The sequence below is a fragment of the Condylostylus longicornis genome, unplaced genomic scaffold (assembly GCF_029603195.1).
Source record: "Condylostylus longicornis isolate FDR11 unplaced genomic scaffold, ASM2960319v2 ptg000076l, whole genome shotgun sequence".
Lineage (NCBI taxonomy): Eukaryota > Metazoa > Arthropoda > Insecta > Diptera > Dolichopodidae > Condylostylus > Condylostylus longicornis.
In genome coordinates, this window is record NW_026578044.1 from 1,438,931 (window position 1) to 1,466,566 (window position 27,636).

The 27,636-nt window shown below is 26.6% G+C and overlaps 1 protein-coding gene across 3 annotated transcripts in view; it reads left to right on the top strand.

Moving 5' to 3' along the window:
* Positions 1-27,394, top strand: part of LOC129612730 (protein ultraspiracle) — a 70,409-nt gene extending 43,015 nt beyond the window's left edge. Inside the window, exons 2-7 of one of the 3 annotated variants that reach the window (XM_055526488.1) lie at positions 23,088-23,427; positions 25,675-26,032; positions 26,142-26,312; positions 26,392-26,626; positions 26,692-26,741; positions 26,854-27,394. In XM_055526488.1, coding sequence (XP_055382463.1) covers positions 23,088-23,427; positions 25,675-26,032; positions 26,142-26,312; positions 26,392-26,626; positions 26,692-26,741; positions 26,854-27,072 — 1,373 coding nt within the window. In that variant the 3' untranslated portion in view covers positions 27,073-27,394. The remainder of the gene's footprint in view (positions 1-23,087; positions 23,428-25,674; positions 26,033-26,141; positions 26,313-26,391; positions 26,627-26,691; positions 26,742-26,853) is intronic. The other 2 variants (XM_055526489.1, XM_055526487.1) reach the window with 2 other exon arrangements.
* The last annotated feature ends 242 nt before the right edge of the window (positions 27,395-27,636 follow it).

The window sequence follows — 27,636 nt, forward strand, 5'->3', positions numbered from 1 at the left end:
ACTTCTTTTTTCTCTTTGTTCTTATTTTTATTTAACTTTTTGAACTTTTAGGTTAATGGTGAATTTTGTTTTGCAAGAGAACACATTTTTTTTTCCAAAAATGAAATAATCACAACACAAACACAACAATAGAAAATTTTGTATAATTGAACAATAACAAAAAAAGTAGAACTATAATGAGTGTGAGGGGTAAGAATGTAACTAGAAAGAGTCAAGTATGAATATCAAAAGTAAAAAAAGCTAAAGTTAAAAAGTTGAAGAGTAAATTATCAAAAAAAAAAACACAAAAAACCGGTAACCAGTTTTCTATATTTTTTTTTGTTATTCACTATTTTTTCTTTTTTTTTTATGACGAACTCATAAAATACGGCAAACCTATGTAAAAAATTTCTTAAGTAGCTTTTAATAGAAATTCCCCGTGACTCCGTGTTTTATTCATTATGAATTGCTAAATTTAACCAGTTTTTTTTTTTTTCTTAGAGACGAGTTTACAAAGCAATAAGAAAACCAAAAACAAAATATTAAAAAGCCAAAAGCGAGGAAACTAAGAAAGAAGAAAAGAAAATGAAAATTTAAAAATATTTTAAAAATTTTTTAAACGATTATTATTTTTGTTATTACTTACTTAGCCTTATATATTAAATATGCGTACACTTACTATACTTACAGTTCACGTAATACACATTCATGCATATAATTTAATATAATTAAATTTTTTTATGACCGGTATTTAATTAACAATTATCAAACTAGGAGAGAAAACGCAAAGAAAGAAATACTCAAATAATTATTAAAACTAGATTGATAGATTCGAAATTGCACGAAAGCGAATTATAACTTTCCACTGCATTTTTAGATTTAAGAAAAAGATCCGTAAAAGACGACAGTTGAATACATACTGAGAAAAGCTTTCTTACAAATCTATATAGTTTTAGGTAGTGAACCGTAAGTCTGCCCATCTCCTCTTGTGGAAATGAATTAATTTCGTCCACCAGATATTCTACTTTGAATTGGATGGAACACGCAATTGGACGTTACTTGACAGAGCTCTGTTTCTCTCATTATAATGTATTTCCCCTTTTTGCAATTCCTTTTCCCTCCACATTCAATGGTTTTGTATTGTTTTACCATATCAATGAGAGTGATGACTTAGGGGAATTAGGGTAATCTCACTGTTCAGCTGAAAATTAGATTTTCTTCATTTCAGTGCTCGAGGTGTCTACTATTATTGATTATAAGTATTTTTGCCTTGGAAAAGGTTAATCTACGGACTCCCTGATCTATGCAAATCGAACAAATATTCTTACTTTCAGTACATTTTCTCTGCATGGTCTGGTAGGGAACTCATTGGATGCAAGGGAAGTGTCAGCTGGATGCTTCTTTTAGATCGAGGGGCATTAACTAACACACCACATAATGTCATCTACGGCTCACTGCGTCGACGTTATGTCGATGTGACGCCGAGTGGGTGCTTTGGTCGTATTTTACAGGATAGGCTCCGCCATAGCTGATAACACGCTCTATATCTCCGCTGTAAAAAGCTGTCCGCGAGGCGGGGTTTTTTCACCCCTTCTGTGGTCTGTTAAGGAGGATGATTTGACTGTTGTCCTCAGAGCCTCTGGGATCGAAGTGAGCGAGCCACACTGATGATGTGATGGCCTTTGTCCTTGGAAAATTCGGGAGCATGACCCCTGAATATTCTACAACAAAATTTAAAGATTGTGTAGCAAAGCAGTGCAGCTAAATATGAATCCTAGCAAGAGCACTTTGATTGCCTTCACAAAACGAGTCCCACTCTGTTTGGCAAATACGTTGCGTATTCCAGGATGGTTAAGAATTCAACAGTTGAAAATTCAATTTAGACAGGACAATCGAAAGAGCAATCGAAGGCCTTGTGGACGTGTAAAAGTTTCGTTGAAAATACATGGGCATTAGTTCTAGTCAACTTCGATCGTGGATACGACGTAGTGTTTTCTAATCGACGTGTATGGAGGGAGCGTGGTTCAATTTTTAAGATTAGTTCTGGTGTATGGTACATTGATGGGTCCAAAGCAGATGTGGGCGTGTACGGAGTACGGCCGTACGGTGTTTCAGCCTGAAATACATGCAATAGAGATCTGCCTGAAAGTGGGCTTAGAAAAGGTTTAAAAAAAATCAGGCCAACCTGGTTTGGTGCTGTGTGGTCGTACTGGTGGAACTGACGTCAATACACACTAAACATTTATTTAGGTGCTGGAATACAGTGTACATGGGGGTAATGTGATTGCGGAGGAAATCTGAGATAACCTTCGTTACGTCCGTCCCTTCTGTTAACAGTCAATGTCTGGTATAAGGGGCAGACTTGCTGTTCTGCTTGAGAAGAGGTCGAATTTCATGTGGGGTCGAGTCATCATGTCCTTCCATCTTGTACAAGAAAATTCTATTCCTTTACTGGCTTCTTTACTGGGTAATTGTTCGGTGAAGTATCACTTGCAGAAATTGGACAAATAGAACTCCCCCCTGTGTAGATTCTTCCAGGACAATAAGGGGACGGCCATGCATATTCCTCAACTCCATGGGGGCTATCTGTGTATTTACTTGGGACCGCTGTAGTATAAGTGATATGTGGGACGGCTGCAATAAGTCATGGCTGTATGTGGTAATCGGATGGGAGATGCTCCTTTCTCTCTCTCTTCAACATATCTCTCTTATATCTCTCTTCAACAATCTATAAGTATGTATTAAGCAACCATTATAACTGCAATATTTTCATAGTATTGCCAACTTCTGCAATACTTTGAAATTTAACGTACTTCGATTTTAGTTTTTTCTTCTTGGTATAAAAATAAATTTTCAATAATTTTTTCAATAAAATTTAATATCAGGGGGTTGTTACAATAATTACACCGCTTTGATATTTCTTCTTATAGGCAACACGTTAATAAATTATGGCGTTAAAATAAAAATAGCGATTGATAAGACCCCCAAAGGCATAAGATATGCAAGGAAAGTAAAAAGAGTGTTGAAATTGTACTTCTCTTTCAAATTTAAATAAAATTTAAAATTCTTTTTAAGATGCAGAAATTGTCTTTCAGAAATTTTGCTACTAAATATTTTATTAAACAAAATAATTTAAGAATAAATTTTTTACTCCTTTTTTTTGTATTGCCTTCTTCATACATTTATATTTTATGAATTTTTAAAAATTCTGCGCATTCTTCATAAAATTTTTTATTTTTTGTATAATGTTAAAAATACAAAAGTATTAATGTATGCAGAGTGATAAGAATATAAAAAAAATTTTGTTCAAATTCTAAGCATGAAATCCCATTTTTATTTAATGACATTCTAATTTAACATTCTTTGCAAGTACATTAAAAAAGTACATTGGCGAAAGAAAAACAGGTTTTAAATTTTTATTATGTAAAAAAATATAAAAATGAATGACAGCAAACACCTCATTAGAAAAATTAATTTTAAAGATCAAAAATTAAACTTTATGACAAACTGAAACAATTTTTTAGTAGTAAGAAGAATGAGGTTGTCATTTGTTAAAAACACCCATTTATTTTATATGGTGATAAATGGTAAACTTTAGAATTGATTAAAACTTTTTATACAAAATTAATTGAGCCTAAATTTTGATTTTTTAGAAGTTCATATATTTAAATGTTGTGCAAATTTATATATTTAGAACAAATATGTCGAAATACTTGTTCCAGTTGTTTTACATGTAATCAACTGTATACAAATTGTTTTAAATGTATTTAACAGTTTGATTTACTGCCGTTCAGGGCTGCTGAAAGAGCAAAGCAACGTCAGTTGAAACAAAATATTTTAATATCATGGAATTTTTAAAAAACGGAAATATTAAAATTGTTAAATTTTAAGATATAGCTTTGGATTTCTTAATTTAATGAGATTTTCTTTATAGTGAACAAAAGTGTTTTAAACATTTCTTTGTTTATATGGCGATAAGCGGTGGAAGGTCACACGAAATGTGTTTGCCAGGTTTGTCACCGTCCTATCGCAAAATCTACATAAAAAGATTATTCCAAATTTTACCAATTTGCGATTTTTTATATGATATTTCCCTGGACTTTCTTTATTTCTAACTGCCTTCAAAAAACTTCCTCGATTATGATATTACAAACAACTTCGCGTCGACGCAGTAATTTAAGTAATTTTTTTCTAAAATACCTCAAAAAATTTGGTATTTTGTATCTAAATTGTAAGTTAAACTTGAGGAATTATTCAACACATGAAGTTTTCCACAGAAATTTAAGTTCGAACTGAAATAATTCTTACAGGATTTATGAAACCGAATCTCATTCCATTACGTATAGGTGATTGCAGATGATAGCAGTAGATTTTAAAAAAATTTCCTTACGAAAGTATAAAATCACCAATTTTTTTATAAATAATAAAACTATAACTAATTAGGTAAACATTTTTATAATAATACGAAACGAGCTAAAACGTTTTTTTTATTTACTTTTAGACCATCTTAAAAAAGATTTATCTACGTATACAAACAATTAATAATTATAAAATTTTATTATGTCTGATGTTTTTGTGGTAAATGTCAGAACTAAATATTAAAAACTACTTTTTTTAAAAGCTTTAATTATAGGAAGGTAACTATAAACTTTTACCTATAATGTTTATACTTCGGTACCTAATACGTTGTATAAAATAAGTATGAAACTATTAATATAAATGTATTAATAAAGGGATGCCACATAACTTAAAATATTACGTAATTAAGAAAAATAACTAAGTTTTCACGAACGAGCTTTCAATGAGGAGATTGAAAAATCCCCAAAGGGTAGGCTCGTCACCTACCTAGTAAACTCAATGACGTAAGAAACTGGTGTTCATGGTTATCTACAATATCGTGTACTAGCTCAATGCTCTTCCCAGGAGTGATGTAGGAATAAAAATAAAAAAAGCCATCTGCACTTTCTAAGGTTACCCTAAATCTTTATTGAATGTGTTTCAACTATACGGGTCGCGACTCATTCTTAAACGTGTGTCTGGCAGCATTCCGAATATGCCCAAGCCGACCCCTGAATCTGCTTTTAACCCATTAATTTATGGTACCAGAGCAAAGACTGGGTCACCATACAATAATTCGTATTCACAATCGAGGTTATACCGCGGGATCGCTCGCAACTAAAGTCCCTTGAGTGTTCTGTTTCAATCTTTACCCCGCGACCTTATCATAAGTAAGTAGGCGATAAGTTGTTATCCCAACAAAAGCCTGTTGTGGGTGTCCTCATAGACATCTGGCAACTGGTGTGGGGGTGTCCTCATGAGACATCTGGCAACACTGGATGAGATGTCTTCTAGTAATATAAATATATAAATGTATAAACATGCATAAACGTATATAATGTAAATTAATAATCTGTTTGGAATGTTTTGAGGGTAGTGTAAGTAGGAGGATGATCGTGTTTTTTCTCTCTTTCTTTTTTTACAATAATAATAGTATACATACATATATATATAATTATATATTATTTAAGAGAATTATAGAGATAATATGATTTATTAGTGAATATTAGTTAATTGACAGGTAACATTTTATATGTATGTAAGTGTGGATACATACATACATATGTAAAAAAAATGAATATGTGGTACATACGTATGTATATAAGTGCGAAATGAAATATTTTTTTTAAATTACGCATAAAATATTAAATGAAAAAAAAATGATTGATGTTAAGTCAAATTTGTTTAGAAAAAAAAAAGAAAGAATAAAATTGAGTTTTTTTTTTATTTTTTATGCGTGACATTGAAAATTGCAAATCATTTTCATTTCGTTTTGTTATTTTTTTCGGAATTTTGTAATACATACTCGTATTGATTTCTCGCCTTTGCGATATTATGTTTGGCAACGTCTTGCATACATAATTTTATTCATATACTAATATAATATAGTAACATTTCAATAAGAGCAACTGAAATATGATAAAGTAGGTCTCCTTCTAATATTTTTTTCCGTATTTTGTCTTCTCCCCATAAATACATATGGAGAGTACTTTCGTTCATTAGTTGAGCGAGTTTTTGTGACATAGTATATGTAAAACTCCAAATATGTAGTTTTGATGTAAATGCGAAATGGAGATGCCGTGATAAAAAAAGTGCGTATATAAAATTAGAATTATCATAACAAATTCTTTAAATTTATACGTATATAATTTGTATAGAATAGTAGCAAGGTCATTCTAATTTGACATTTTGCTTTCTTGAAGAGCTAACTTATTGTGATTATTTCAAATAACCTGACAAATTTCAAATAACCTTCATATTTCAACATTTTAAAACTATATCTATTGAATATAATTTAATGAAAATTATGAAACTTTGGATAATTAAAACAACATTTTTTTTTCTAATTTTAGGTAAGTTGCAGTTCTGTTACTGAAACAGCATTTCATACAATTCTCACCATACTTTCATACTCACCACGAATAGGTCATCATATTTGTAAGTGAAAAACTAGAATTATAATTTGAAGTTCTTGGATTTGATATTTTCAATGCCAAAATACATACCTTGAATTCGTAAGTCGATTGTGTAGAGTTTAATGGCACTATGTTTACTGTATATATATGGCTTTTTTAAGTATAACGTATATGTATATATGTATATAATACATATGTAATATATTTTCAATTAAAAAATTTCCTGCGGTGTATCATTATTAAATGTACATTAAATTCAATAAGTCACAAATATCATGACAAAACAATTTTCTGTATATTTTGATGGAAACCTGAAAAAATTTCCCATGAAAGTTATGAAAAATTTGAAGCATTTTTATTTTAATAAATCATAGGAGGCGTTGGCTCTATATAAGCAATTTTTTTTTTCTAATAATTTTATATATTTTTTTTTTTTTTTTTGCTTTGTTGTAAACATTATTGCATTTATGTGTTTGAGTTTAATAAACGAGTGTAGTATTTTTACTACCTTTTTTGAAAATTAAATTATTTTCGTTCATTAGAATTATACATATTTTAGCCTATGTATATTTGTAAAAATGGAAAGTGATTTATGTATTTCCAAAGCATGATGTAAAATGATTGCTTTCGGATTAATTCAATTATATCTTCAGTAATTGTAAATCTTGAACTTCGGAGATAACGATATTAAACGGATACTAAATAGCTGTAACGTTACTGCTATAGAATGTAACATGTAGGAGAATAAGTTGATTTGTATATCTACTACGTTTTTAAATTTCATAACGTAGTTACTTTTTCTGTTTTCTTACATTAAACATACAAAGTGTTCAGGCCTTGGTCAACTTAAATAATTTTAAGTCTTTTAGGTTTTTTTACGAAAACATCCTATTCTTATATCACATATTGATCGTATTCAAGTAAAAGCCAGTGAGGTAAAGAGGACGTTCAACCAAGAATCAAACTTGTGCAAATTTAGTACAAAACTCACATAAGGTAGCTCGAATCTTTAAAAGGATATTTAAGTTTAAATATCTTATATAAAAGCCTCTTAAACTACAATTGGCTCGAAGAAACCGAAATTTTTCAAAGAAAAAATGAAATTCTTTTGATCTATGATTTGGTAAAAATTAAATGTACGTTACTCATTCACAAATTTTTTAACCTAGAAATCATACCTCGACTGTGTTGCCCAAAGGGGTGAAATACAATTCATAAATACCTGGAATCGGAACTTTGGATAATATTGAACATACTAGCCATAAAAATACAGCATACCATGGAAATTCAACATCAACGCATTTATCAATCCACTTCAATAACTGTCTTAATCATGGTCGGAAGCTTCTTAATGTCCTACAGCTGACAAGAAAGTTAATCAACGATAAATATTGAGTAATTACAATGACATTTCATAATTAATTATTAAACTTTTGTTTATCTTATGTTTACTATTTTTCTCTGTTATAAAAAGAACGCTCGGTGCACACTTGCACACTTTGTGTTCTATTGAATGTATAACCTTAAACGTGTATATAGCTTGTATATAGCTTTAGATAAATTTTCGTTCTTGAGTCTTTTTCGTGTCCTTTTTATTCACTATCAAAATAAAAATTTCTTTGAAAGGAAAACACTGTTCATATTAGAAACAGTTTCAACTTCAAAAAAGGACTAAAAGTTGTTGTAGGTCTAGTTGTATATGATTGAGTGGAATTTTTTTTTCATGCTTCTTTTTTGTTTTTTGTGGGATTGTGGGCTTTTTTTTATTTTTTTAAGTGTTTTTTTTTTTGATATATTTTATTCAACTTTTTTGTTTTTCGTTTTTGAAGGATGAAACCACAAAAATGATTACATTTTTTTACCATGCTTTGCTACTATCCGCATATATGCAAAATAAAACATCATTTTCATTACAAAATGGAAAAAATAACCAAAATGAAGCGTCTGGCAAGGGACCGCATAACTGAATCCCTGTTGTTATAAAAAAAAATATTTCTAAATATTTTAATTTTTGTTTTTTTTTTACTAAGAAAACAACATTTTCATTTTCGAAAGTGGGCGAATATTTTGATGATATTAAATTTTTGATATTAAAATAATTGAAATTTTTTTCTTTGAAATAAATTATAAAATTTGAAATAATTTTCATAAGTTGCAGTGTTCTTTTTATATAAATTTGGGGGGTTTTTCGTGAAGAAAAGTACATCAGTTTCTAATTTGAACTTAATTTTTCTCTCATACATATAGTATAGGATTTTGATTATCCAATGGTATTTAAAGTTCTTATTTAAATTTTTTTAATAAATTTGAATTGTTTTAGTGTGATTAAAAAGTGTAATGCCGAAAAATGTTGTGATAGGGGGGACGGTCTGGGGTAGAGTTTCTGTCTCAAGAATTCTGTCTCGGGAAATCTCGAGAAAAACACTGAAAAAATTGTGATTTTTTCTCGAGAACTTATTTTAAAGAATTTTCGGGAATTCTCATTTCTCGAGAATTTGTCGAGAAAATTCTCAAGCAGTTTTATTACCATGCAGCTTGCAGATGAAGTTGCAGCTAAACTTTTAAAATTTTTGATTTTGCCGCTTTGTGAAGCGCTACTTGTTATTAGGTATTCATTGGTTGACTGTCAGTAGGCTGTCAGTTATAAAATTGAAAAGTGAATAAAACCTTTCATTTTAAGAACTTTTTCTAAATTGAATTTTTAGGTTTTTTAAAATAAATTGATATTATATGAAAAAATAACAAGAAAATGAATGAGTAGGAAAACGATGATGTTTGGAAAAATTTCGCCAGAAATTGGGACTTGGCAATTTGCAAGTTTTGTGCTAAAACAATTTCATGTAAATCATCATCAACAACTGGTTTACACCGACATCTCACTGGACTTCACAAAATGAAGAGAAAATTTAAAGACGACTTATCTTTAGCACCATCACCAAGTGCATCTAAAATATTTAAAACGAACGGAAAAGGTAATCTCGATTTCTCGAGAATTCTCTTGATTAATTTCTCGAGAATTCTCGAATCTCGAGAATGAAAATTTTTAGAAAATTGAGAATTCTTGAATCTCGAGAAATAAAAAACATCGAGAAATCAGAAACTCTAGTCTGGGGCTTGTTTATGAAAATTTTTATAAATAAAAAGAATTTTATTGAAAATAATTGACTTGGATAAATTTTGACCAAAATTGTTGTGTTTTTCACAAACTTCATTCCGAAAAATGTTCAATTCACATAAAATTAGTTAGAAATTTTAATTATTTTATTCAAAGTTTATTGCAAAGATTATGGCTTCGTGAAAATTTAAAGTTGAATAACTGTAAATCAAGTTTAAATAAGATCTCCTTTTATTTCGATTTTTTATTCACTTGTTTTGGTGAGAACAAAATGAAAAGATATGAGAATTAATTGATAAAAATGAGTAATTTTACTGGAGTAGGTTCAACATAAGAGCGCACGTTTAAATTATGTTTGTTCGAAAAATTCTCAAATTTTCACAAAATTTTAACATTTTAGAATACACAACGTTTAAATGTCAAATTTTATTGTGTGTACTGCTTGATAATTTCAATTCACTTTAATTAATGCCTTATTAATTGCAATAAAAATTGTTCAATCTCCAATTTCTGTCTGTTGGATAACCTTCTATATAAATATAAATAACACAAATACATACATTCACACTAATTTATATAAAAATATCAAAAACTATTTGAACTTGAAAATTTTCCTTTGCTATACACATAAGTGTACCTACCACTAACAAATTCACTTGGATTTTTTTCATACACAAAATTGCACGGTTTGTCTGTGTAGCTTCTAAAAGCATTACGAAGGATTTCGCACACGAATACAAAATTTCCTTCAATGTCAAATTATTTAAAAATTGCATTTTACAAGGATAACTAAATACTTTTATAATTAAAACAAGAAAACAGAAAAATGCAATTATTGTCCTTGAATATTAAAAAAAAATTTGTTGTTTTCCCTTCTATTTTTGTTTTTTTTTTCATTTTTTTAAATGGTGCGAATATTTTCTTTTTTTAATCCTTTCTAAAATTCTATGTATTTATTGCAATTTATATAGAATTTTCTATTTATTATGCGGTTCGCATAACCATTTAATGTGCTTGTATGCGCAAAAATACAGTTGTGTGTGTGTGTGTATTTACAAATGTATAAGTTTGCAGTATAATGGTTTGCATTTCGTGTATTCTGATTGCACATACATATAAATGTATGGAATATAACGTGTGCAATTTTTGTTATACGTTCTTCAGTGTTTTACTAAATTTCTTGTTTTCCTCTCTTCGTTTGAGTTGTGTACATTAGATATGTGCATAACTTTGTCATATATGTAGGTATTTTTGTGCATATAAAGAACGTGTAAAGTTAATATTTTATTTCTGTGTTAGTTTACCAAAACCATTTTTAACCAACTTTAGTTAATAATTAGTAAATTTCATGCAAACTATTTTTAAAAGTCGTGAAACCTTCTTAAATAAAAAATTGTAAATTTAGTATGGTAACATGCAGGATTATTCATCTATACTAATGGTTCTAGGACTATAAAATGTTTTCCGACGAATTGGAGTTAAAGGTGCCGATAAGGCTGTCTGATGGCTGTGGACTTTTCCAGGCAGAGGTTTTGGCGGTGCATTTTTGGAATTAGTAGCAACTAGACCGTCAGTTTTGTTAGGTTACTCTTAGTGAGGGAACCCTCCTTCACAACTGCTACTGCTACTATACTCGAACTTTTCCAGTGAAAGTAAATAAAATAATATTAATTTAATTTTTTAAAAGCTATTCACAATAATAAAATTTACCTTAAATTTTATGCTATTTACAGTAAAATTTTCAAAATTTTCAAAATTATTTATAATTATTTAAAATATGTTCTAAAAATTCATTTCTGACAGCATTGTAATGGTGTCTACATAAAAAAATATGATTTATGCATGTACGTATGTGTGTAAGAGTAAAGCTTACTGCAGCATTTATTGTCTTGGTCAAGGGAATATTTTTGCCTTGGAATTTTGTTGTTCTTTTTGTGTTCTTTTTTTCCGTTCTGATAGTTTTGCATTTTTTTTCGTTTCGGTTTTCAATATTTCTGTTTTCTATTAATATAAAAATTTCAATGTCGTCCTTGATATTAAAAACGGAAAAATGAGAGAAAAAAAAAGAAACACAGAAAATGCTAAAAGGAACACAAGGGGAATGAAAAGAACTTGAGAATAAAAAAAAAATATCCTTTGTCTGCAAAATTTTCTGTTGTTTTTTTTTTTTTGATAGTTTGCTATTTTTTGTGCTGTCATTTATATAGCGTTTTGTTATAATTTTTTTCTCTTATTTTAGTATTTTTTCTTTTTTGTTCGAGTTTTTTTTCAGTATATTTGTATATATGTAGATAAATAAGCACTTTATATACAATATTGATTCTAACTGTATATATTTACATATTGTGTACGTACATATGTATATATACAGAGATATGGAGTAGGTATACATACTTTGTATTTGTATAATTTAAGTAACATTAATTTTAGCACACCCTTTAAATGTTTTATTTGTCTTCCATATTCGGTCTTCATAATTTTTTTTTTTATTTGGGTTTGTTTGACGTTAACAAATTACTTCAGAAAAGGAAAGAGCATAATATAAAGGATCTATATAATAAATTATCTCAAGCATTGAGATGATTGTTTATTTGCGTAATATGCATATACTCGTATGTATGTGTGCATAATACATGTTTATTTAAAGCCGGATACTTAAGATTATTGAAAGAAATTAATTAGGGGAAATGAAATGAAAAAAAAATATTCATCACTTAAAGTAAATTTGAATTCGAATTTTTAAAATTGTTTTATATTTTTTTATTGCAATATTCCAATGTACGCAGAATAAAAAATCTTTGCGAGCAAGGAGGCATATCAGAAACCCTCAAATTAACACTCGACAAATCCCCAAGTGATGGAAATCTCAAAAAGCTGTGTCAAATAGGTTCCGCAAGTAATCGAATAAGAAGGTCTCCAGGATGCGCTTCATCTTCCTCATTAGAAACGGACAGGCACAAAGAACAAGTTCCTCGTGCTCTACGATACGCTTTGGTTATCTCGCATGCGCGAGCTCCGGCTCACAAGTTCTCGTCTTTTGTTTTGGTTTCCTTATCTATGATAGTAATGAATTCCTTCAACAACAGACGCATCGGTCCATCCATTAGGTTAGCACCCCCGGATCAGTTCAAATAAAGTTTACTTCTGAAATGTTAATTTAGTTTTAGAACTGGCATATGTGTGTATAGGAAAACCGCTCAAAAATTTGCTCAATTGCAGCTCTCAATTTATTAAACTGGGAATTTTTTCCATTCAAAAAAGAATTTTCACGATATTTTTATAAAGCTCTGTTGAAAAAGAGGTTAAGAATGAAAAATATTCAAAGAATTAATAAAATATCCTAAAAATATGCAATTTTTTTCACTTTTAATATTTTTTTGTTTCCATCAAATATTTTTATTGTTATACGGGTAATAATAATAAAAATTATTATTTTATTATTTATAAATTAATTAATTATTATGATAATAGAAAATTATTATGTTTGTTTGCTAATATATTTTACATATATATTTATATATATCAATTTTCAAATTTATAATAAATATTTATTATTTTCATTTATAAAAGATTAAAATATACTGCAGACAGGTGAGAAATAAATATAAATCTATTCAATTTAATCAATATAAAAGAATAATATCAAAGTTCATATTGGTATAAATTTCAACTTATATGTATATATACAAATGTATTTGCTGTCAGGATTTCTTAAGACATTTTCTCTTTTTCTCTCCATTTTCTTTTACTCGTCCTCTCTCTAGTTATCTAAACAATATAAATTCCCTTTCTATAACAATTTATTGTGGTATTATAATTTATATAACAATATAATTTTATATATGTAGCTTCAATCAAAAAGGACGATTTAACACAATATTATAATACAGTTTAGTTATATTGTAATTTCAACACGTGTCGAAAATTTTTTTATTGTTATTGTTTTCAACATACATATATATAATTCATTTATATACTTATACATACATTTTGTAATAAATCACTTGAAGCCTACACATGGTAGGTATTGTATTTTTATGTATAACTGTTATACGTAGATATTTGTTGTACGCCATGTACATATGTAGTTAACATATATGTAGATATCTAAGTATAAATACAAGTGTTTGCTGCGTGATATTTGGGTTTTTATGTATGTATATGGTTGTCAAACTAGACTTTAATAAAATTAAAATTAAAAATAAAAGCAAATGAATGAAAACAAAAATATAAAAAAATAAGGATCGATAAAAACTTGTAAAATGATGACCTCCTATTAATTCGAACCATAAATCATGATGTTTTACATTTGTATCGTCCCTCTAATTTCCTGTTCATGTTAAGAATTTTTTTGTGTTTTTTTTTCCACTTTTATTCTCATTTGCTCCATTTTTAGAATATAAACGCATCTTAATTTCCCATTTAATCTTTATTCTTGTATACTTTTGTAGTTTTTGTTAAAATTAACAGTAGCGTACAAAATAACTGTTCTGTATTGTTAACTACAAAAGAACGGTTCATTGTTAAATCCTCCGTATTGAAGAAATAAATTACAATTTAATTATTTTGGGCAGACGATGTGATATAAAAAGAAAAATTAAAATTGAGAATTTTGTTTCTAATTGTATGCTTTTATTTTTTATGACTAACAGTAATGTTAGATTGTAATGTTATGTCTTATTTTATTGCAAGATAATTGCATTTGTGTGTATTTATTTATGAGATAACCTCTATAGAGATGTAACTGGTTAGAGAGACTGTTGTATAATATATGGGAGTAATTTCGATAAAATTAAAAATTGAACAAGGATTTCTTTTACATTTGTGTTATACAAACATAAGTTTTATTAGTTTCAGTTAATGGAACTTTTATATATCTTTTACGAGTATTAAAATGGCAGAAATGAAGAGAAAGTGAAATTGACTTTTTCAAAATTCGTTAGACAGAGTAACTCAAAAGGGAGAGTGAGAGGAAGTTGAAAGGAATATTCTTCTACAATAACAAAGCAATTTATCGATAAAACTGCGTTACTTGGAATGCAGAATTTACTAGTTTTTTCTGTTTTAAGTACCGTAAAAATTGGTGAAAGCTTATACACGAGTTATCATACAGTTTACACGACCTTAAAGAGAACGGAATTTTTTATTCTAATTTTTCTTGAATAAATATAAAAGGTACGCATTCTAACAGTTTTAAGATGCTGTACTACTCAGTACATCAAAAATTCTATAAAAATTATTATAACTTAAAGATGCGCTTTTAATATAATTCTATACTGTAATATTTTGTGATAACTCTTGTTTTAAGGACATTTTTTTTTGCTTTTCATTATTTTCAGTTATTTTCCATTGACAGCTGAAATATTATACTGTTTTCTCTTTCATTTTTCATCTCTTTTCTTTTATATTTCTATTAATTTTTTTTTTTTCATTTTACGTTATATAAATTCAAACATATACATATGTATATATTATTTTTTGGAGGTTTCTTTTTATGTTATATGGTTTAGTTGTCTGGTCTTTATGGTGCCATAAATTTTTATTTTTGCGTTCTCTTAAAAATCAAATTACATATGTACATACATATACTCGTATGTAGATACTTATATTTATTATTATATCGTTAATATTGCGGTATTGGTTTCGTCTTAGCCCTCTGGCGGCTTGAAATTTATACTAAATTTTTCCTATTTCTTTTGTACATATGCGATGTTTTATGTTTTTCTCAACTTGCTATATAGCGGTTCAATAAAAGATAATGTATGAATGTGTTAAGAAGGTGAATAAAATGAATGTTCGAAATTAAAGAAGAAGACGAAAAATTTGCCTATGGGATCAAAATTATTTTTAATTTGTTTTGGAAATCCTATAATTATTGTAAATTTTTTTTATCCATTTCGTTTGAGAAATCATTGTTAAGCCTTTTTATTTATTTAGTTTTAAAGTAATTAAAATTCGGAGAAACAAGGGTAAAAATTCTTGTTAAAAATTTAAAACTGTTAAGCATTTCCTCCATAACCTTATACAAATTAAATTTTGAAATTTCAGCCTTAAAAATTAATGAGGTCGAAATTTGAATTCTGCTTGTCATACACGAAGCATATATGCGAAAAATTAGAAATTGGAGAAGCATCAAAAACAGAAACGCAACATTTACGGATCGTGTTTTATTAGTGTATCTTTCTTTTATTGAAATAAAATTTTTTCCAATGTACTAGAATCAATTCTAGTTCAAATTTTTAGTTATGTATTTCGAATAAATATTTTTTGAAAATCGAAAATTGTATTCAAGAGTCCGAATTTTGTTCGATGCAAAGGTTTTGCTGTGACAGTTTTGATACACTAAGAAAAAAATTTGTTTAATTTATATTTTTAATTATTTTATTTTGGAGATTAGACATTTTTTTTAAATTTGCTAAACGTAATCTGCAATATTTTTTAATTTTCCAACTTATTTAATTTGCAAGTGATTTTGCCACTGGTTTTCCACACTCGAATTCTAAAATTGAGTATTGTTTTAATTTTTGTTCTATTTTCTTGTTTTTGAATTTTTTGGGGGAATTTCAAACACAATGAAATTTTTTGTGGCCATCATTTGAGCAAATTTTTCACTTAAGTACTATTTTTGCTGATTTATTTTGCTTCTGCAATTTTTTATTATTACTTTTAATGTACGTGTATGAATTTTGTTTTATATTTTTCTGTTCTGCTAAATTGATAAATTGATTGTAATTTATTTATTTACTTTATATATTTTGATTTCATTTCATGTCTTTGTTGTTATTGTTATTCTCTTGAATGTTTTTTATTTAGAAAAATGCGCTTTTTATTATCATTAACACCGTTAATGTTTTTTTCTCGTTTATATTCATTTTATACACTTTACTTATTAAAATTATTATTATTATTTATTTTGATTGGAAGAAAGTTGATAAATTTCATGAAAATTGGGTGGTAAAACGAATGAAACATGAAAATTTTTTTTTTATTATTAAATTTTGTTGGCAATTTCTTAAATGCAATCAAGGGTATTTTTTTTTTTAGTTTTTATTTTTTGAATTTTTAGTGCAAATATTGCTCAAGAGAAATTTATTTAAAAAAATATTTTTTCAGACTTATTGTATACGGTTTTATATAAGTATAAGTAATTGTTTATTTGAATTTAAAATTAAAGAATTGAGATGAAAGGTGAATTAATTGATACGTCGCATAAAAATGATCTACTTTCAAAGACGCTCTCATTTTTCTTATAAAGGTTCATCGCCTTGTTTGAAAGTGCTGAAATTATTTTGTTTTTTTTTTTCTTTTTTTGTATTTATTCCATTTTAAATAATATTTTACGTCACTTTTTTAAAGTATAAAATGACAAAACCTCCATGCTAAAATTGAATTTTTTCAGAGAGAGAGAGAGAGAGAGAGAGAGAAAGAGAAAAAAAAGCGAAACTTTTCGAGAAATCAAAATTTTCATATAAAATAGAAATTCATCAAAATGATCACGCATTGCTTGGTATACATAAGACTGAGCCGATCAAATTAAATAGTTTTTAATCTATAGAAAAATTGAAAAACTCACACTTTTAGAGCTCTAATTAATTTCTTATTTTTTTTTTTTAGATCTTTAAGTACTATACTAGCACTCCATTGAATACAAGAAAGTGGACTATGATCAATTTAATCTTTACGTTCAAACCAATTTTAAATATTCAAAACCTATATTCTATTTAAATAAAGGAAGCATATTCAATATAGTATAATTGCTGTAAAGTATAACAGTTAAGAATATTGTTTTTATTAAAATTACTGTCATACTTTATAATTATTTTCATAAATATATGCATTACACTTTTCATTATAGCATGTTATTATTTTTAATGAAAGTTAATAAAAAAAAAATTCAATTAAAATCTAATTGTAAATTTTCACACACATTAATTATAAAAATTAAAAAAAAAATAATAATTTGTAAATAAAAGAAAAAAAATAACTTTTCCCATTAAAAAATGTGAAAATTATATTTAATATACTCGTATAATTATAATTTCAAATAAATAATTTAGAAATGAATAATAGGAGAGACACAATAAACCACATATTTTTTTTTTACTCAGTAATTGAGTATGAATTTATATTTATAATTTATTCATTAAAAAATAATTAATGGGTTCGGATTAATAAAAATTCTGTTTTTTTTTCTATTATTAATTCATTAATGTTTTTTTTTAGTTCAATTTCGATATGAATTGGAATTAAAGATGGAAAAAAATTAATTTATGTTAAGTATGAAAAGAAATAAATTTCAAGTTGTATTAAAATCTATATGTTTAGTTAGTTGGCCACCTGTTCAGACAGATATTTTCGATAAAAGTGAGCTTGGAAAATATGTAATAAACAAATCAAATTTTATTAAGGTTGGAAGAGCTTAAATTTTAAATATTTATAAAAAATTGCATATTTTTAGGTGATAATGTTGAAACTTTACTTTAGCATGTAAATAAACATATTTTTTATTTTTAAATTGGTGTAACAATTATGTATATGTTTTATTACGATATACAGAAGACAATTTGTGAAATTACACAGTGGAAACCATTTTTTTGTTGAGGGGCCTCAAAAAAAACCTATAACTCAATAGCGCTTCTAAAAAATAATAGTTCGTTGTGTAATTACAAAAATTGTCTTCTGTGTATTGCTATAAACCGTATTCACAATGGTATAATGTATAACTTAAGTGCTTCAGTCTGTGCTTAATTTCAATATATGCTCTCTTGAATTTCTCTTTCATTTTATTTTGCTTAATTCTTCTCAAATCTTGTTACAACTGGGGCCTTACTATCTAATTTGATTTTCGTAAAACGATTTTCGTATTTGCAGAAATGAGAAGTAGTACTATGCAAATTGTTTGATACTACCTTACCATTTTTGGAAATACGAATCGTTTTACGAAAATCAAATTACGTAGTAAGGCCCCTGGTGTTGTGGTTTACCTAAAATAATAGTTGTAATATTGTATGCACGCTCTCTTGTTTCTTTATCTCTCTCTTGTTTCTTAAATTTGGTTTTGGTAGACTTCAATAAATTCCTTAGTTTTTGTTAACAGCTTTTCCGTAAATGCCCAGATATCATATTTTCAAATGTCCGGATGTCATACCTTCAAATTGGTTTGAACGATTCTCCTAAGCTAAAAGTGATTTTGTCACTAAAATGATGGTTACAATTATTTATTGTTTTATATTAAGAAAGATTTTTTTTTTCAAATTAATAGCAAAAAAATTTTCAATTATTTCATTTCTTGTTATGTAATTGTTATGAGTGTTTACACATGTGTACGTAAAATACGTTTTGGGATGCCCCAAAACTATGTATACATTTAATGTAAAATTATCACAAATATATATATGTAACCATGTGTATGTATACATATTAAGAAAAATCAGAGTAAACATTAAATCTATTATATTTACATATATTTTTTTTAGTGTGTAGTAAACATGCAAAAATTCACGGCTGATGGTTATACTGATTGAGATATAATTAAATAAACTATAACAATATAATCTAAAATTTTTGATCTTATATTTATCATCTTTCTTTCAAAATATACTCATAGATATACCTACATCGGTTGCGAGTATAACTTATAAAATACAAACCTAATTCATTAAAAATAAAAAATAAAAAAAAAATAAGAAAAAAATATTTCCATATACATATACATGTACATACACATACGTATATATAATGATAAATTATATTAACTTCCCCTTATGAAGGCAAAATATTTAAAAAGAAAAAAAAAGCATATCAAAAACAATTATAGAATAATTTTGTTGCCTTAAAATCGAGTTAATAATTCTGTCCCCCATACTATATACCTGTATATTACTATAATATATGTGTGGATGATATTTAAGTGCTTATAACATCACATATACAAGTAAAGTTATATTCTATATATACGTATATATTTATAGTTGTGATATTCTAAATGTACAGACCATATTCATATACATGCACAAACATTTACAATGGATTATCAAGGTCAAATTTGATTATATGAGACAAGGCAAGGCAAAGCAATACCAAAAACCAATTATATTTCATTATCAACATTTTTCATATATTAAAAAAAAATATTCTCTTTCTCTCTCTTTAGTATATTGTTCTCTACATTTTTTCATTTTGTGTAAACTACATAAAGTACTTTACCTTTAGCAATCAATTCGAATAAAGTACAAAATGTTTAGAAACAATGTTGCAAACTATTTATTAAAATATTATGACATAAGATATTGTTGTAATGTAAATAGTCGTTTTTGCTGCCAGGTTCTGTTTTTATACACAGTTTTATCAGAAAATATTTATATAAATTTTATGAGCTTGATGTGATCAGTACGTTCAGCGTATAAATTTTAGGTATTTAACTAAATTAAAGTTTTAAATTTAGCTTTTAATTTATTGCGGATGCAAATTTTTACTGAAGTCAGAATTATAGTACTAAAATGTCAAATCATGAACAATTTGTCAAAATAAGTACACAATAAATGTACCATTAAAATTTTAGTCTCTGTACTTCAAAACTTTGGAAACATTTCATCTAAACACTTAATATGAGGAACTCGTTCAATTATAATTATCATAAAGCGATCGAATAATTTTAAAACGTTTTAGTCATTTTAACGCATTCTTTATAATTACTGATATAAAATATTTCAAATCTTAATCTTCACGACATTTTGTATAACAAAAATGTAAAAATTGTTTATTAAATTTTTTACTGTCATGAATGTATCTTTTACTTAATGAATACAAATATTTATTATACTCGTACATATTAGGGAAAAAATAATTTTTCCATACATTTTTTGTTTAGCTACTTTTCTATTTTTGTTATACAATTTTCTATTTTTTTTAATATACTTCTCTTTATGTATAGGTACATATGTACCTATAGTGTTATAATTCGTACATATATTGTTTTTTTTATTTTACTCTATTTTCCCTTATTATTGCCGCTTGAATATTTATAAATGTTATATAAAAATATAACAAAAACAATTTTTGTTTGAAGGTAATATAGTGTTAATGAAAATCTAACATAATCAACATTTTATTGTCGTAGACATTCAAAATATAATAAAGTATAAGAAACAGAGGAAGAAAAAAAGAAATAGGAAAAAATTAAATAAAAACAAATCAGACGCATGCGTTTCTCTTTGGGTCTGAATATGCGATGGTGCATCATAGAAATCGCATTCAAGGACGCACACGTTTTATATTTTGTTATACTATTTATATACAAAATTTATTAATGTATTAGGGTATTTATTCGCTATCCATATACATACATACGTACAAAATTAATATTTTTGTATAAATTGAATGTACATTCAAATATAATGTAAGTATGCACAAAATTAATCTGACTGGAATCTAGAATTTAAAATTTATCCCAAGGATATAAACGTTTTCTCTTGTTTTTTTTTTATTTTTTCATTTTCTATTTTACAAGTTTATAAGGTAAATATGGACGTTTGTTACATATGTATATGAGAATGTAGGTTCAAATATTTTATATATGTATGTATGCACATGAGTACAATACTAATTTTGTTCTTTAAAATCTTCTATGCTGTGTGTTTGTTCATATTATATTAAGGTAAATATTAACTGTAAAATTTGTTCTCTATAGAAAATTATGAGAAAAAAATAATGGAGCGTAGGCTGATAATATTTATAGTATGTATGCTATCTAGTACTTATCTAGATATATTGCATATGTATATTTTTTTATGTATAGTGTGAGATTTAAGCATAATAACGACATTTTTCATTTGATTCGGCCTCTTTAAGTGTAATTCGTTGCCACGTGTTACAGGCTCTATTCTCTTTTCTCTTTAATACCTATCTGGCTATCTTATTATTTGGCTTCCGAAAAGTTTATAGAGTTCTGGTTCGCAATTTCCCATAGTTCAGTGTTTGTTATCGTTCTGGACCAGGACATTCTACATATTATTCTTATGTATACCTACGTGATGTATTATTGTGATGTATACTTACGCCTTGTTGATATACGCTGCATTCACCAACGATGTCTCACAGCCGTACAGGAGTACTGATTTAACACTAAATATTTTGATCTGGATATTTTTTGCCAAGTTGATCGACTTCTATACCGGCCATATCCTGCCAAAAACTTTCGACAATCTTTTGTCTATGTGTTTTTTCGGTTGTCCATCGCCTGCCACAATCTTGTGTAGGAAGTTGAATTTTGGCTTGTCCTCAATTTTGCTGTGGCCTACTTGAAAGGAAATTATTATTCATTGTATTTAATCTCAGGTATTTAATTTTATTGGTGTTTATCTTAAGGCTGACTACCGCAACTTCCCTTTCGAAAATATTTATTTTGTTCTGCATATTCCATATCTATGAGGTAAGAGGCAGATATCGTCTTCATAGTTAATTTTCGCAAATTTTTTCAATGGTATACACCCGCATGACTGAATTTTTTAAAGGCTCCTTAATTTTAAACCGGAAATTTTTAAAGACTCCTTAATTTTAAACGGGATATTTTTCAAAGTTAAATAGGAACATAAAAATGAACTTCTATATCAAGACTCAAATATCTTCTTATTGTTAAACGAGCACACATACACGCAGATTGTTCCAGAATGGAATTTATGGAAAGAATAACCATGTCATTTACTTATAACTTAACGAAAATTTTTTACCATTAACAAAATAATTAAAGTTAAAATGATTAGTTCTTTTTTCTTGAAGCCTATTCTATGATCTAAAATAATTCAACAGAAAGTTGAAAGGCTAAAGTTGATTTATTTTTTTATCATGCGAGTTATAAAATTTATGCCTTTTTCAATGTATTTGTGCTTATTATAAAATTTAACAAAGGTTTTGAGAAAATTTTGACATTTTTGAATTTACAATATTTTTTTAACCTGCTGATAATAAGTTTTATAAATTGAGGTAAGTGGGAGAAGAAATCTTTGTAACCAATGGAAAATTTTAAAAATTTATTTTATTCCTTTTTTTAAAATGAAAAGGGGTAAAATTAATGTACATATAAAGGTGGTGAATCGTGAATCATCTAACCTTTCGGCTAGAATTTGATTCTAAATTTAAAAAACAAAATAAACTGTTAAAAAAGTGAAGTGTGTATAATATTTTTTACCAGGTATAATTAGAAAATATGTATGTATGTATTATATGTATGTAATATCTATGAAACCCACTCACTTGTACTGAAATTAATTCAGTATAGAAATCTAGATATAGACCTTTATTAAATTGAAAATTTTCATAAGAAATTTAATATATGGTTTCCATTGGAAGAATCCTTTATAATATGTAATTAATTATTTTTACTTATGAAATTTTAAAATTTTTTATATTAATATCAACTGTATACTTCTATTAATTAAATTAAGTTATTATAATCAATTATTGAAAAAGGTCAACTCTTTAATTAATATAACACATGTACTTTATTTTTATTTTTATTTTAGAACAAGCATTTGGGCATATGTCACCGATATCACCACAGGAAATGAAACCAGAAATGAAACCTGATATATCATTATTAAATGGTAACAGTATTGAAAGTTTTTCACCAGGTCCTGGTAGTCCAAATTCATTTGCAACAATAAATAGTACATTACAATCATTGAATTCATCATGTGCAGCATCACCAACTGGTGCTGGTGGTAATGGTGGAAATCAAATTGGCGGTAATGGTGGTAATAATATACCATCACAATATCCACCAAATCATCCATTAAGCGGTTCAAAACATTTATGTTCGATTTGTGGTGATCGTGCTAGTGGAAAACATTATGGTGTTTATAGGTAAATAATTTTTTTAAAAAATAGAATTTCTGCAAAAGAAAGAAGAAAAGATTAAATTTAATTTTGATTTTATAAAAATTATAAAATTTGTATGAGAGTGTCCAATTTTTTTTTTCTCGGAAACTTTCTCACTATAATGGCACATTTTAAATTTAAAAGGATGAAAGAAAGAAAGCATGATAGAAATTGGAAAACGTTTTAATAAAATTGAAGAAAAAAAATTAATTTTTAAATGATTTTTCCCTTTTTTTTTGTAATTTATAAAGAAAATTGAATAAATAATCTCTTAGACAATTTTTATTATAAACATAAATGACACATTGTTTAAAAATTGCAAAAAATTTCTTTGTTTTCAAATCATTCGATTCGATTCGATTTTACAATATGCCACTTCTAAAAATACAAATCGAATAAAAGTAACAAAAAAAGTACTTGTAATATAAATGTTTGGAATAATTAAACAAAAAATTTCCAATTTTTATTGAAAAAGAAAAAAAAATTCTTAGAATATTAAAAATGCAAAGAAAGAAAATTCATTTTCTTCTTTATTTTCTTCTCTTAGAGTGAACAGAAGTCCCAATTTTGAAGATTTTGTAGAGTAACAGAAAATATGTGTTGAGAATGCTCGAGTGCTTTGATTTTTAATTTAATTGGGTATTTTCTTTCTGAAGAGTGACAATGTCTTTCAGCAAGAAAAATTTGAGTGAGGTTAAGGTATAGATTTCACTTTAAAATTCAAAACTTTTTAGGTTTTTTTGCCAAAGTTTCCACACAAAATTCTAGAATACTTATTATATTTGATTGCCCTTTATATTTTTACTGAAAATAAGACTGATGTTGGGAAATAAGTAATATATTTTTTTAAAATGAAAATTTTTTTTAAATATTTTTGAATTATATAAGTGAATCCGTGATAAAAAATGTTTTAATTTAAATTATTAAAGTAATGTGTATTCCGAAATATTTTCGGGAAGTGTAAAAATAAAATTCTTTTATATAATTATTCAAAATAATGATTTAGAATGCCAATTTAGAGATATGTGAGTAAATTCGAATGGCAAGCAATGAATATTTATTGTACGTACACCCGACAGCAAAATATTAATGGCCACTCTACTTTTGAATAATGTTTTTTTTTTTTAATTTCATTTACGTAAATATTTTATATTATGTACAGATATTATTTAAAAAAGAAAAAATTTACATAAATTTCAATTTTTGCATCTTCTGAAGGTCACTAATAATTAGCGTATACCCAACTGATTACAATAATGCTGTTAAATAAAAATGTTTACATACAAAATGTGAATTTTAAATTTAAAAACTATAAAAGAATGAAAGAAGAAAATACAGTCTTGCTATTCAAAAATTGGCATGTGATCATAAATTTCATAAATGTGTAAAACACACATTATTTGATCAAGTCAAAATTTTATGACAGGTCTACAATTAGTAACTGCATTCAATTTTCTTTTTTTCTTTAAAATCGTGTTGTATCAACAATGAATTTTAATTTTTCAAGAGAAAAAAATTAAATAAATAAAAATAAAGACAAGTAAATTTAAAATGCGTCTGATGTGAAAAAAATGGATAAAAAAGAAATTGAAATTTTTTTTATGCATTTTGCGTACCTTAAGATCGCATAGACATTTTATAGGTTATAAATATAAGGTATACAATGGTGTTACTTGTTAATTTCGATGCAATATGTGCATTTTAATACTTGATCTTCGAATATAAATTATGATATTCGCATTTTAATTTTAGTTTATTTTAGAATAATTGGCTGTAGCGCTTTTTCAATATGAATTTTTCATTAGTCCAAGAAGCAATAAATGATTTAGCATCACCATAGAGAGTGTTTAGGGAGATACAAAAACAAATTCAGCAAGATTTAAATCCACTTTTATGGATGATTAGTTTATTTGCAACTTGCATAATTTTATATTAATCAGACTTCAATTAAGATTGGAAGGAAAATTGAATGTCAAAGAGTCACTTGCAATAAACTTTACTTCAAATATAACGTCTGACATACTGACAGTAACATGAAAAGAGTAAATGGCTTTTCATGCCTTCATCATGAATGTCAAATTTCATAATAATTTTGTGACAGCTTTGTTTTTACTCATTCAAAAAATTTTGAATTCGTAAATTTCTTAAATAAATTTTCTTTTCAAACCATTTTTTGCTAATTTATAAAAAAGAGTTTAACTAATTTTGTTTTTTTCTTAATTTTAATTATAGTTGTGAAGGCTGTAAAGGTTTTTTCAAACGAACAGTACGTAAAGATTTGACCTATGCATGCAGGGAAGATAAAAATTGTATAATTGATAAAAGACAACGTAATCGTTGTCAATATTGTCGTTATCAAAAATGTTTAGCTATGGGTATGAAACGTGAAGCTGTACAAGAAGAAAGACAACGTGCCGCTAAAGTACCACAAATAAAAACTGAAGATATTAATAGTATAACAAGTTCTGTACGTGATTTAACAATTGAACGAATTATTGATGCTGAACAACAAGCTGAAATTATTAGTGGAGATAATGCGATACCATTTTTAAGAGTTGGACCAAATTCAATGGTACAAAATGAGTTTCGTGTAAGTAATTTACAGTTAGTAGGGGTTATCAATGCCCTAATTTTATTTAAATTAATTTAAAAAAATGGACTATGATATTTACATTTACTATGATTTTTATTTTTTTAAGGGTGCCGTTTCACATTTATGCCAAATGGTTAATAAACAATTATATCAAATGGTCGAATATGCTCGTAGAATGCCGTATTTTTCAAAATTACAATTGGATGATCAAGTATTATTATTAAAGGCTGGATGGAATGAATTATTAATTGCAAATGTTGCATGGCGTAGTATAGAGGTTTGTATATTTTCATTTCTACATACATATCTATGTCTATAATTTTATTAATTCGAATTTTTCATTTTATTTTTTTTAGTATTTAGATTTAGAGTGTTTACCTGATGGTTCTTCAGATCGTCGAGTACCATTACGTCAACCACAACAAATGTGCTTAGCACAAAATTTTACATACCATCGTAATAGTGCGTTACAGGCTGGTGTTGCACCAATATTTGATAGGATTTTAGGGGAATTAAGTGTTAAAATGAAACGTTTAAATATTGATCGTTCAGAATTATCATGTTTAATGGCAATTATATTATTTAATCCAGGTATTTTGTTATTATTATTTGATTTTTTTTCAAATTTGAAAATAAAAATTTTAAATTCTTTTTAGATATAAGAGGTCTTAAATGTCGACAAGAAGTTGAAGTTTGTAGAGAAAAGGTAAAAATAAAAATTAAATTATACTTTTTATATGTATGTAAAATGTGAAAAAATTGATATTCTCTTAAAATTTCCTTTTTAATTAATTTTTAATACAATTTTTTTTTTTTAGATTTACGCCTGTCTTGATGAACATTGTCGCAATGAACATCCAGGTGATGATAGTCGTTTTGCTCAATTATTGTTACGATTACCAGCATTACGTTCGATTAGTTTAAAATGTTTGGATCATTTATTCTTCTTTCGTTTGATGGGCGATAAATCATTAGAACAGTCAATAGTTGAGTTACTGGAACAAGATTTCAAACATAATCAACAGCCAATATGTTAATACAAAAAAAAATAATATATGCATATATACGTATACATAATATTTATACTATATAATGTACTTAATTAAGACACAAAAATAATATTAATCTTTTATTATTATTTTGAAGAAGAATAAAAGAATTAAAAAATATAAACTAGATAATTATAAATAGACCAAATTTATTTTAACAATATTAATAATTTTCTAAACTTTGGCTTTTATTCCATTAAGTTTATTTTTATCAAAATTTTGTGTTAAATTGCATTCTTGCAAATCGAAAAAAAAATAAAATTTTAATAATTTTTATTTACATTATGTTTATGTAATTACATTTATGTTAAATAACAAATAATTTCATGTAAATCTCAAGTTCAATTGTAATTTAATTTTAAAAGTAAATTATTATTCCGAATTCGAATTTTAAACTAAAGCAATAAAAAAATTTTTTTATTAAATATAGTTTAAAAATCATATATTCATTAAATACAATTTATCGACTCTAAAATTAATTTAACAATGTTTTTTTTTTAAATATTTGCCAAAAAAAAAACATTTATAAAATTTAATTTTTTTTTCGAAATA